This window comes from Vipera berus, assembly GCF_964194415.1.
Source record: "Vipera berus genome assembly, chromosome: 3".
In the NCBI taxonomy this organism is placed as follows: Eukaryota; Metazoa; Chordata; class Lepidosauria; order Squamata; family Viperidae; genus Vipera; species Vipera berus.
In genome coordinates this window covers 129,806,265-129,820,521 of record NC_138204.1, presented here as the reverse complement: position 1 = coordinate 129,820,521, position 14,257 = coordinate 129,806,265, and the positions used below count along the sequence as shown (strand labels likewise).

Below are 14,257 nucleotides of genomic sequence, written 5' to 3'. Positions count from 1 at the left end.
CCTTAATCTGTTTCAGTTTCCCCCTGAGAGAGATGGTGTTTGTGAAATCCTTTATTTGTTCTTCTCTCAGCTATTTCGGAAACTCAAGTCAGCCACAAGTACAGTTTGTATGTTTGGGAGATCATGTAACAGAATGATTGATGTTGTTTATCTTCTCCATTCTGTCACACAAGACGTACATGCTTATTAACTGGACTTTTTTTAATAACAAAATCTGGCAATGGCTAAGAGCAGAAAAATTGAAGAAAGAGATGGAGACGCTAATTCTGGCTGCACAAGACCAAGCCTTAAATGCATTCAAAGTCAGAATTAAGAAGACAGTAACAGACAGCAAATAACAGACAGCAAATGATGCCTCCTCAAAGAAGCTGAAGAAACAGAGGACCACCTGATTAGCTGCTGCAAGAAGATCACACAGACTGACAATGCAACAAGAGTGCATTGGAATATCTGCAACAAACACCATTTCCCTGCAAGCAAGAATGGTGGGAGCCAAAAATAGACAAAGTAATAGAAAATGAAAAGGATAAAGGGCTCTGGGACTTTAGGATTCAAACAAACAAAGACCTGCCACCTAACAAAAATTTAAGAAGATGAATATGGAAGTACCTGGAGACAGCAGAATAGAAGAAAAGGAACTGGAGAAAATGACAAAATACAAAGACCTGCAGATAGAAATAGTATGACTGTGAGAAAAGAAAACTTTTGATAGTAAAAAAAACTAAGTAAAGATAATATCAATAATTAAAAGCACCTTGGATACGATCCCATAATATCTACAGCACTACTGAAACACCACCAGCATTAACAAAATCCCTACCAGTCAGTTGCTAAATTTCTTGGAACAGCTTACATCCTGCAACGATCTCTTTAACACCATCAACCAACACCCTCTCCCTATACCAGGTTCTTGGGAAAGAACTCAATAGGTGAGTAAAAATGATAAATCCAGTCTAAACATCTGGCTGATTGTGCAATGGAGCATAATAATTATAAGTAGATCGTATACTTACAGTAGCTCTGCAAGAAGATCACAGAAACTGATTATAAACAAAAACAACAGTCACCAACATGATTCACTGGAACACCTGTAAAAATGACCACGTGCCCTGGTCAAATAATACTTTTTAATCAAGGAGAACCTACCTTCAAATCCAAAGAAGAGATGGAATCAGAAGGAGGTGTCTGTCAGTGGTTTACATATTTACAATTGAAAGAAAGGTTTAAAGAAGATAAAGTTATGGATTTGACTTTGAAAACAATGAATTGGAAATTGTACTGTAGTAATGATCAACATGAGAGGGACGCGGTGGCTCAGTGGGTTAGGACGCTGAGCTTGTCGATCAGAAGGTCGGCAGTTTGGCGGGTCGAATCCCGAGTGCCGCGTAACAGAGTGAGCGCCTGTTACTTGTCCCAGCTTCTGCCAACCTAGCAGTTCGAAAGCACGTAAAAATGCAAGTAGAAAAATAGGGACCACTACGGTGGGAAGGTAACAGCGTTCCGTGCGCCTTTGGCGTCTAGTGACCACGGAGACGTCCTCGGACAAGCGCTGGCTCTTCGGCTTTGAAACGGAGATGAGCACCGGCCCCTAGAGTCGGAAATGACTAGCACGCATGTGCGGGGGAACCTTTACCTTTACCTTTAATGATCAACATATAAATGCCAAGGTTTATAAACTGCTATTGAGATCAAATTTGGAGAAATAATATGTGAAGCATTGCATGGGCAAAGAACTTTAGGTATAATATAATGCTTGAACAATGGGAAAATATGTAGACAAAGGTTTAAAATTTACATTAAATTATATCTTAATTTTTTTTATAAAATGATATACCATGGGTATTTAACACCAGATAAACTGTCAAAAATGTATAAAGATATTTCAAATGTATGTTGAAAATGTAAATGTAAATAAAGAACTTTTTATCATCTTTGGTGGACCTGAGATAAAGCAAAAAAAAAATTACTGAGCTATGACTCATATTTTAATACAGAAGATTATTAAAGTTAATATAAAAATAAAATCAGACTTTTCTTTCAGAGTTAATGGACATAGTTGAAAAACATTGAAATTTGCTATATTTGTTGACAGCAGCAATAATTATTTATGCACAGAAATGAAAAATAGTTTAATTCGCACAATGGATACTTGTTTGAAAAAAAAACTGATGCAACTAGCAGAGATGACTAAATTGGCTGCCTTAATCAAAGAAAAGAGCAGATTCAACTTCATTTCTGCTTGGAAACCACTTCTGGATTTTGTGCTTGAGATGGGAAAAAATGGAACGTTGACTTTGGGTTTTCCTGACTAGGTAGAAACCTCTGAGCAATGAGTTATATTTCCAAGCTGAATTTTTACAAACATTTAACTTTGATTGCTTCTGGCAGAAGAGGTGATCGAAGCTATATTGTTTTCTCTTTTTTTTTAACATTTCTTTTTAAATATGAGCAAAAGTACCACAAAAAAACAACTTTAAAAAAAAAACACAGAAGTTGAACAGATGGGTAAGACAGCATAACAGTCTACTACATCTTCATTAGAACCTTAGCAATAGGGAAGTTTGCCTCTCGAAGCTTTGCCTCTTTATGCAACATTTAGTACCTATATTTCCCAAAATAATTTTGCTGATCCCCATGTGTACACATAGCTAGCTTGATCCCTCCCTCCAGTCCCAAGAGAAAATCTGCTCCCAAACTGCCTGCTTTTTACCGATTCAGATTTCGAATATGCAATAATGACGAATAATTAGCTGGAAAGAGTCCTGATAAAAATAGCTCAGTTAAAATAGGAGTCACGGGAGAGAATGAAAGAAGGAAAATAAAAGAGCAGTGGAGGTGAGGTTGAGATGCGATGGTTCAACTTCCTGCTCAAATGAAGGGAGTTCTCAACAAATCTTTGATTGTCTCCGCGGTTAATTATTTCATAATTTATGAATGCATACATATTGGCCCAGATGGGCAGGGCCCATTGTTAATCAGGCTCTCTGTTTCAGTAGTTACTGTATTTGACTACTGATCCATGGTGGTAACCACTGAGGTGCTGGTGTTGATTAGAATGTTATACATTTGTATTGTTGTTAGTTGCGAAGTCGTGTCCGACCCATCGCGACCCTATGGACAATGTTCCTCCAGGCCTTCCTGTCCTCTACCATCTTCTGGAGTCCATTTAAGCTCACGCCTACTGCTTCAGTGACTCCATCCAGCCACCTCATTCTCTGTCGTCCCCTTCTTCTCTTGCCCTCAATCTTTCCCAGCATTAGGCTCTTCTCCAGTGAGTCCTTCCTTCTCATTAGGTGGCCAAAGTATTTGAGTTTCAACTTCAGGATCTGACCTTCTAAAGAGCAGTCAGGGTTGATCTCCTCTAGGACTGACCGGTTTGATCGCCTTGCAGTCCAAGGAACTCGCAGGAGTCTTCTCCAGCACCATAGTTCAAAGGCTTCAATTCTTTGGCGCTCAGCCTTTCTTATGGTCCAGCTTTCACTGCCATACATTGCAACTGGGAAGACCATAGCCTTGACTATACGCACTTTTGTTGACAGGGTGATATCTCTGCTTTTTAGTGTGCTGTCTAGATTTGCCGTGGCTTTCCTCCCCAGGAGCAAGCGTCTTTTAATTTCTTGGCTACATTTGTATAAGAAAGCTTAATTAAGAATATGGGACTGTGGAGTTCTAATTCATAAGCCGTATCAGCCTTGCTACCCAGGCAATCATCAGATGGGTAGGCTGGTCAGCCAGTATAATTAAGACACTAAGCTGGCAGTTTTGGAAATGCATGCAATCATGGAATTTAAACTAGATTGGTTAACTTAAGAACTTGATTATTTTAAGGGAACATCATTTATTTCAGATATTGTGAAAGATGTGTATTAGTGTATCGTTACAGTAGCATAACAGAAACTACCATTAAATATTTCAGACCCAGCTGTAGTTTACAAGCATGTCTGTATATGTCACTGCCAGATTACACATGCCAGATTGGTTTTTGGTTTTTTTTTTGTATTTTAATAATGAAAATACATTTCAAGAATTCATTCATAATATTTGTTAGAAATGTTTTGTTCAGACCTACGCACATATGGAAACAAACACTGAGCTCAAATCAAATGTTCTTCAGTAGAAACGCAGTGCTTTTCCAGTATCTTTGGTGCTATGAGGAAGAGATTATGTATAAAGCTCTTATGGCACTGACCTTAAAAGCAGTTAAATGTTATGTGATGAAAGAGATAATCCCTAGCCATATGGAGCAGTTTCACCCCTGAGATAAGGGAAGCCCCAACCCTCTTAGATTTCCAGAAGACTGGGAAGGCCTGGTGCTTCTACCCCCCCCCCCCCAGGCATGGAGCCAGGATGTCTATTGAGCCCAGTGTAGGTGAGATGTTATGATGCCTCACTTTACATATTATTCTTGTATTTTGTGGGATTTAAATAAATATATACATTATTATGATTATATGTATATATAATTATATAATAATGAGAGCCAGTTTGGTGTTATGGTTAAGGCACCAGACTAGAAACTGGGAAGTTTAATCCCATTTTAGGCACAAAGCTGGCTGGGTGACCTTGGGCCAGTCACTTTCTCTCATGTCTCCCAGTTTCTAGCCTGACACCTTAACCAAAACACCAAGCTAGCTCTCACTTTTACAGTTAGAAATCATTTAACAATAGGCTGGCAGATGATTTCAGTGCAAATCCTTTGAGATCACTGAGTTTCTTGGCATTGCCAGGGTGTAGACGAAGTATTGAAAGGCAGGCTCACATGGATTAAAGGTATTTCATATAAATCTCTATTCAATGCAATGTTAATCCTACAATAATAACATTATATGGTTAAACAACACTCTCCTGATTGTATTTGGAGACTCACCTGCAGTAATTTTACATTTTCTTTTGGAGTATAACTGGACTTTGAACCTCATTTAAGTCACATTCAGAGAACAGAGCTTTATTACTTCAAAATTTCCTTTACAGTGGGGTTACCAAGTCTGAACTAAAAAAAAACAACAGCTGACCGTTTTATGGCAACAGAGAATAAACAGGTAGCTTGTTCGTTGCCATTGAGAGTTCATCCAGATCTGCAACTTGGATCTGGTACCACTATTTGAAAGGCCCCACTTCCTCCTCAGAGTCTATCTGCTCCTGGAAAATAGAGGACATTTGAGAATGATAATCTGCAGATAGTCCAGAAGTTATCAGATACCACCATTTTCTCAGAGAAACATAAGATTGATGTAGAATCCAAACCCATATACAATGTCAAGAAATAAAAGAATACAGTAGTCATTGAAATAAATATCAACTATTATAATCAGCTATTCTATATAGCATCTGAGGACTTCAACAAATGCTGGCAATTTAGTGTCAATTCAAGTTTTAATCCAAAGTTTAAGCATACAGATAGTCCTCTACTTACAACCACAATTAAGCCCAAATTTTCTGTTGTGAAGCAAGTCATTTATTAAATGAGTTTTGCCCCATATTATGACCTTTCCTGCCACAGTTTTTAAGTGAATTATTGCAGTTGTTAAGCTAGTAACATGGTTGTTAAGTGAATCTGACTTCCCCATTGACATGGCTTGTCAGAAAGTTGAAAAAGATGAACACATGACCCCAGGACACTGCAACCGTCATAAATATGAGTCAGTTGCCAAGGGTCTGAATTTTAATCACATGACCATAGGGATGCTGAAACAGTCATAAGTGTGAAAAACTGTCATAAGTCACTTTTTTCAGTGCTGTTGTAACTTGGACCGGTCACTAAACAAACTGTAGTAAATCAAGGGCTATCTGTAGTCCAAATACTGCTATAATTTACACGTGGTTCCAAGCAAAACTAATTTGGGTAAATCAAATGTTACAAGTCAAATAATTTTGTTAACTATTTTAACAATTTCACTGTTATAACATCTTATGCTCCAAATATTGTTATCATTATTAAGTGTTATCTCTTGTACAAACATTTTTTTTTCTGACTTACTGCCAAATTTAGATTGCTAGGTAATTTCTTGGACACCTTGATAGTGTTTATCAGTTGATTACAATACTAAAGATTTGTGATAAAGCAGTTAAGTTTCAGCTTCAGTGGTTTATAATCCTCCAAGATTTTTGTCAATTTTAATGCATATTTTATGGTGTTTCTTTTTTTCTCTCTCTTTTTTTTCCAGTTCAGCTGAAGAACAATTTCACTGGCAAACACAAGGTAAAGTTTAATTTTTCAGACTTCTGTGCTGAATCTTGTTGCTTTTAGAGGCTCTTTTTCCATCACTTGTTCTCGGATTGTGTTTTTTTCATGGGGATACAATATCTTGAACAGAAAAAGTTCAAAAAGTATCTTCAGTAGTGTTTAAATGTTTGTGAACCCTTTTGAATTTTCAATACATATGCATTAATATGAATTAAAACATGATCTGATATCTACACAAGTCCTAAAACTAAATAAAGAAAACCCACATGTTTATTTAACTCATTCGTTTAATTGACTTTTCTTTGTTTAGTTTTAGGATTTATATAGAGAACAGACAACATTTTAGATCTTATTTATTCAAACATACTGAAAATTCAAAAGGGTTCCCAAGCTTTTAAGCACCATTGTATATTGAGAATGACCTCTAGGTTCTGGTTTTTGTAGTGACCAACTTACCTATTCCTGCATGTGAACAGAATGCAAATCAGTTATAACTGAAATAAATAGAAGAGCAAAATCTATTTATTGCACAACATCCCTACATGTTAGAGCCTTGGTTGAGCAGTGGGCTAATGCCTCCTTAAGTAACACCAGCTGCCTGCAATTAGTGCAGGTTCGCATCCCACCAGGCTCAAGGTTGACTCAGCCTTCCATCCTTCCGAGGTAGGTAAAATGAGGACCCAGATTGTTGGGGGCAATAAGCTGACTTTGTAATAATGCTGCTTGGGGGCCCCCGAAAGCCCTAATAAGCAGGCATATACATAGAATGAAGGCTACTGCTAAGCTTGTAAGCCGCCCTGAGTCTTCAAAGAAGGGCGGGATATAAATGGAATTAAAATTAAAAAAAAATCTGTAAACTCCTAGCTCCATTTTTGTAGCAAAGCTCACACTACTGAAATGCAATGGTGAACTGTTGATTTACAGCAGCAATTTCAGTTGTTTAAAAAAATAGTAACAATATAGATTTGCTGTAACTTGCTGATAGAGTTAACGCAGATGTTTTTCAAATTCAAATACTTAATTAAAACATACAAGGAAAGTGGAATGAAAATTATGCTCTTGAGCCCTCCAGTGACATTACTGGGTTATCACCACGTTTCCTAGTGAGGAAAAGAAAAATTTAATTCCAGTCCACTGAAATGATCAGTCTTTAGTATTCTTAAATTACTATTAGCAGTTCAAGCAGTTATGGAAATGGTACTGGAGATATCTGATTGTTTAATAAATTTGTTTTTTTAAAGGTTCTTATCTTCAGTTTTCCAAATTTTTCTTTATGTCTTTCCAGATATTTGAAATATTTAAAATAGCATTTTGTTACAGATGGTCAAAAGGATATAGAAGATGAGCTTACAACTGGTCTTGAACTTGTGGACTCTTGTATTAGATCTCTACAAGAATCAGGAATACTTGACCCACAGGATTATTCAACTAGTGAAAGTAAGTTTCCCAAGAACTGTTGTTGTTGTAGCCTACCCACAATTAAAAGTATTCAGAAAAACATGATGCTTTTAAGATAAAAGGCCTTGGGGCTATTAAAGATCTTTTTTATATAATCTTGAATATTTAAAAGCTAGTGGTATTCACTGAGCAATTGCTCATGTATATATGTACAATAATCACCACTCTGTTTTAGAGCCTTTTTATAAAGCACACAAAAAGCAACATGGGATTTCTTTATGTACAGATAGTTTACAAGAGGAATGTGTAGAAAAGGAAAAAGCACCAAGGGTTTAGAAAAGTTATTTATTTTGGTAAGTCAAGATGATTAGTCCAAAGAGGCTTTATCACGAGGGAACTGAACTTTCCTGTTTTTCTTTGAAGACATTTCGCCTCTCACCCAAGAAGCTTCTTTAGCTAATCGAGATGATTAGCTTTTCTACTCTATCAAAACATTGAGTTAAGTTTTCAAAAGATTTTATTCCACATGGGTAATATGTGATCATCAAGGAGTTGGTTGCTTATTAAAGGATTAATTTATAATAAGAATTCATAAATAACCATTGTTTGCTATACTGCTTTTGAACTTCACTAATACCAGTTATATCTGGTAGTTCATTGCAATTGCCATGAGTTTACAACTGCACCAGGGAGAATCTGAACATATGTTCCGTATCCTTCCTTCCTTCCTTCCTTCCTTCCTTCCTTCCTTCCTTCCTTCCTTCCTTCCTTCCTTCCTTCCTTCTGCTTCAAATACTTCTTTCTGATTGGAAAACAGAGCCTAAATACATAACTCCAATACAACTTGTTAAGGACCATTTTCCCCTTATCTTTCTGTTTTAATTATTATCTATTATCTTTCCTGCTGCCTGATTAGCAGAGTTTACAGAAAGATTAGCTAATCATATTTTATCAGTGGGATCAATGTGATTTGTCTGTTGTTCAATGTGTCATGAAATCCAGAAAATTAACTGAGTAAATTATGGTCAAAATAATCATGCTAAGTGTGGCTTGCAAATGGAGCTACATAGGAGAAGGACAGAGACTTGGCATCCAAGTATAAATAGAAAATAAGAAGTGTCTGTTGAGATTTTGCTTTCCTCTACTCTGTCTTCTCTTTTTAAATTTTATACCTGTGCATTGTTTAGAATATATTGGTATTCTTTAAAGTATGAAAGTAGGGTGCTACTGCTGAGGATAATATCCTGGATTCTGAATCAGATATGAGCAGAAAAGTGACCATATGACAATATACTCTGTTCTCTAGTCTTTCTCCAATACATGCACAAGTTCCTAATAAAAGTTGGAGACCAAGCAGCAATGTAACATTTCCCTCCGCTCCCTCATGCAATAAAGTGAGGCTGCAGTTTAGTGCTAACTACCTGACTATCTTCAGTTCTGCATATATTTTGTGTTTTACATGTTGGACTACAGTTATTTAAAGCTTAGCAAGTCTAACTAATTAGCAGAGATGATGGGAAACCAGTACAGTAATCTACAGAGCTAGCAAGCAGAGCAAAGCATATACGTTATGTGAGCATAAATGCTTTCTAAGCAAGTTTCCACAGACCGAGTGAGTTATCATCCACAGTGCTCACTTTTTTTTCTTTGACCTCTAGATATATACATGCGTATGTGTGCTTATGCATATCTTTCTAAGTTTTAGCAGCCCAGCTTTATTAGTTTCATAGAAAATAAAAGATTTCAAAGGAGGCGTGTAATATCATCTTACTGAAGGCTTATTTATTTAGCAAGCCATTCTTTTTCACAAGAGAAGGAGAATTTAGGAATTGTTACAGGTATCGAAATTTTCATTTGACAATGTTCAAAATGTAGCTGAACAAGAAACAAGTGGCCCAGAAGAATCTTTTTTAATACTGGTGACTGTGTTTTAATAAATATGCTTCATTTATTGTATTGCTGTGGTCCTGCTAAATTTCTTAAGCTATATTATATAGATGTTTTACTTATATGAATTAGTTTATTATGACTGGAATTTTTATCAGGTGTTACAATCTTTATTCAGTTGAAATGCTACTCCACTGGATTTCCAGGTGGAAAAAAATGGTGAACTTGTATGTATCCAAACAGCAAATATGATGCTGAAGTGGAGACTGCTGACCAAGGGGTGACCCTATTTCATTAGAGCTTCTCTGGATAAGGAGATGCCAAGAGATCGCCAGCATAGGTTCCTTGTGAGTAAACCCGCAGGATCCAGAGGAAACCTGCCAGGGACTCACAGGTAAGAGCACCTGGAGACTTAGAAGAATCATCAAGTTCACAGCTTTAAGTGAAGCTTGCTAAAGTACATTAGGTTCACCCAAACTCTGTTTTCTAAAACACATTTTCGTTACAATCAATAACCCAAAGAGAATTTCGCCTGGGGTGTGACTAAAGTGAAATGCAAAGAAACAACTATAAGGTTTTTAAAATAATTGAAAGCAAAAAGCTTACCAAGATTTTGAACTATGAAAATTTAAAACAATCATATTTGGAAAATTGTTTATTTTAAAGTTCTTTTGAATTAAATAACTTGGAAAAATGTTCAACAAATTTTGGGAAAAATAGAAATTTTGGAAACTGAGATAGAAACGATAAGCCAAGAGATGGGAAAAGAACTTCCTGGAGGTGTCGGTCTTAACAATTTTTGAAGAATAGGATGAAGAAGACATGGGTTCAAAAATGGATTAATACTGTACACTTTGTCAGGAAGAAGATAAGAGGCCAGGTGTGAGAAAAAAGAACACACCTCCCTGACTGATAAACTCAAACAGAAAAAAACACCATTCCAATGGGACAAATTGGAAAGAGTGATTAAAACTACTATCTGTTAGGAAGACTAGGGATACAACAAGAAGTACTTGTTTTAAAGAAGAAGACTGGAACTCTTTATGGACTTTTTGTTGAAATTGGATAAAAAATGACTGTCAAGTTCCAGCTGAGAAGCCCAATGAAGCAAAACATCAGAGACATTGCAATCTCTAATGTAAACTTTATTAGGTATTAGAAAACCAGTACGATAGAAGGAAAGCTAGCTCTGAGAATATGGCGGGAAGCAGATAATTAAAAGAGTAAAACTTTCCCTCCCCTTTCTGACAGTTCAGGTCACATTGTTCAATTAATCTTCCAGCAATTGTTATGAGAAGAAACTTCAGTTCACCAAAATGTCTCTTCAGCAGCTTCGGCTCTCATGCTGATAGGTAGCACCTGTGGATCCCAAACTCTCTCCCCCCCAGTAACTGTAAACAAGCTAGAAGTACTACGGCAATTCTAAAGACAGTAAATATCGTAGTTTGACAATGACTTGGTAATTTCTGGATTTGCTTATTAAAATTGACAGAATATGGGAAGAAGGCCTCAAAGAACATGAAGTATGTTTCTTATGGTCTGAAAATGAGGCTAACTCAACAAAATATTTGAATATTCACTTAGATCACTGAAGATCCAATAACATTTCAGTAATTTTAATGGTTGGCTATATAAATAAGTAGGATGGCTATTAATTATATTGGAAGTATAAGCTGGTGAGGTGACAATCATATGATATGGACTTTTACTATTTCTCCATTTGCATTTGTTGTGCAATGTTAATTAATATGGTGCTATAGAGGTAATACTGTTTAAAAATATTGTTTGGAATCAACTTCCAATGGAGGTATTGGTTCAGTCATCAGTGACTGAGTTTAAACATGTTTGGGATAAGCATGTTTATCAACTAACAAAATAAACAAAACTATTTTATGTTGTTCAGAATAGCTTCATAACTAATTTGACTATATCTAGCTTAGATACATTCATTTTTAATGGTGGTTGGTATTTCATTTTTTAAAATAGATATATTCATGATGAATAAGACTATAAATGGCTATTAGTTATGATGACTTCGCATCAGCAATAGTCTCCTAAATTCATCACCATATTGCATCACCAATATGTCTCTTAATTTCAGTTAAGAGGACATACTATTAAAACATATAATCCAACAGAGCCCATTTTCATGTGTGTGTTTATGTGTGTGTGTACATATAATGTATGTGTATGTGATTGCATTTACTTAAGTAATTTATTGAAACTGAGAAAACCTATAGATAAATACAGCTTTATGTAACAACTGCATAAATATGGAGAACTGTGCCATTAAATTGTAGGATACAAGAAACAGTTTTTGTGGGCCCTCTCTTTCAAACTGTGACTTTAAAATAAATACTGGGAATATGCATTTCTCTGCAGTTACAGTTATAAACATCAAATATGCCAGGTGTTTGTAATAATATGAAAATCTCCATTTATGCAGTATGAAACATTAAGCTATTTTCACTTTGTTTAACAGTCTGCTTTCTGCAATTCCCCAATGAATAATACCATCTTTTTTGTAGAATCTACACCATAAGCAGGCTTCTGTATATGAAAATATTAGGTTCTTGATTTTTCAGATGTTTCTTCTACCTGTCACTTTCTCTTAAAACATAATTAAAGTACATGACAAAGGACCTAAAGCTACTTTATTAGGTGCATAAAAAGCCAATTCAATCAAAATCTCCATTTTGAAAAAAAACATCTACCTATCAGATGGTTGAACAAGTAAAATAAGATTAAATCTGGCATCCTAGCAGTTTGTTAATCAGTGAGAGTTACTTTCTTATATTCTAGCAAGGTAATTTTATTCTGCTGATCTTGACAGCATCTTGAAACCAAGTGAGGAATATTTTAACCCCACCGAGAATAATCTGTCTGATTTCAAGAAAAGGAACCCTGAAGGTTGATTGGATAGAAAGATAAAAAGAAATTAATTAGAAGATTTTGCAGTATGTTAAACCTGGTATATTACAAGTGTTATATTGTAATGCAAATAACAGTGCTAATGCTAGTATCTTAATATTAACATTTATGTGCCAGATACTATATGTTCGTACTTTATATTTACCATTTTGCCTTAAAATGCTCATGTAAAACTACCATACTTAACACGAAACATTAGAATAGTCATATAATAAGTTATTTTATTGCTTAATTGATTGCATTAATTGCAAAAGCATTTATTAAAATACCATTTTGACTGAAATTTTGAGTGATGTTCTTCTGATTTTCCCTGGGAGATTTCCCCCAAGAGAAAGGTTAGATGGGAAGGAACCATCTCTGACTCAATCCTAACAAGGTTTTGGTTTTTGTAGTTCTGGCAAAGTGTCATTTCTGACTCTTGCTAGGATAGCACTCCCCTGGATAGAGCTGGTATGCAACTGGGGTGGGTGGGGGGGATTCACCTTCACACAGATTCATCTTGTACACTAATTCCACCTACTTTGGGATGGGTAAACCTTGCTCACTCACTTACATTCTGGTCATCTTCCACATGGATTACGTTAACATTCTGTATATGGAGTTGCCTTTGAAGACCGTCCATACCAAAGTCTCTTGGAGAGCTATCCAAGTTTGCTATATGTTCCTGCCTGGTTCAGCATGTGGCAGCCCAGGCTAATTATAAGGATATACTACAGTATATTCATACTACACCAGTACTATAACAGCTGCATTGACCGTTATTTAGTTTCTGGGTGCAATTTAAGTTTTTGTTTTTCATCTTTAAAGTGTACGTTCCATGGCCTGGATATCTCCAATCCAGGAGTGAATATGGCTGCCTGATATGATAAGGAGGAGAGTGCTTGCAAAGAAAAGGATGCCTCTGCAGGTTATTTACACCAAGCCCACTATCAAGGCTTGGTGACGGCCCCTTCTGAACTTCTGAAACATAGGAAAAACATAGTTCTTAAAGGAGAGGGTTTGGGGACAATTGGGAATTGTTCAGCTTCTGAAAGGTAGGACATTGGATTGGGGACTAATGGCTGTATTGTTTTATTTGGGCTTTAATCTTATAATGGTTATATAGGCTGCTAAGGGCCTATGAGAATTGAAAGCCATGAAAATTAAATCATCATTATTGTCATCATCTACAGTATGTAGCACTTTAGTGTATCCAAATCTTTAGGATGCTCTCAGAAATAGCATTGTTCAAAGATAGATTTATGAATAGTTCTTATTTGTCTATTTCACCTGTTTCCATTTTTCCTGTTCCATCCTGTCCCTTTGCCATTTTTAATCCTATAGGGGGGAAAAACATAAAGAGAAGCATATGTAACATGTAAAGAGAGAAACCATAAAGTAGTATCATGTAACAGTCAAGTAAATAACATAGAATACTCAGACATATACAAGCATTAGCAGGGTATTGTGTAATTATGCTTACTAGATCTAAAACTAATTACTGCATGAGAGACAGTGCAATTTAGGGAACTGAATTAATCGTATTTATCTGGTAATTATATAGTATCTTGTAAATAACCTGACATTACATTATAATTACCATCTGAAAAAAGCTAACTTAAAAGAAAGGAAATAAAAAGGACAAAAAATTAGCTCAAGGAAAAGAGAATATGTATTTGTTGCTTTGAAATCTGTACATTCCCTTCAAAGCACATTTTTTTCCAGTCAAATTTTTGGAAGGGTACAAAATCAAAGGCAATCTAAACAAAGAAACACAAAATGTAATTTCTTGGCAAGCTTGCCCAGCAAATGACCTTTTCTAGTGATCATAATTGGTACTGAGCTTAATGAACTACATATATGATGAATACTCTTCCG

At 35.8% G+C, this 14,257-nt stretch overlaps 1 protein-coding gene across 1 annotated transcript in view; it reads left to right on the top strand.

Annotated features, from left to right (window-relative positions):
• CTNND2 (catenin delta 2) overlaps positions 1-14,257 on the top strand; it is a gene marked incomplete at its 5' end in the record, with an annotated part of 412,468 nt that overhangs the window by 135,645 nt on the left and 262,566 nt on the right. The window contains 2 exons of the mRNA XM_081326152.1: positions 6,165-6,199; positions 7,505-7,621. Coding sequence (XP_081182278.1) covers positions 6,165-6,199; positions 7,505-7,621 — 152 coding nt within the window. The remainder of the gene's footprint in view (positions 1-6,164; positions 6,200-7,504; positions 7,622-14,257) is intronic.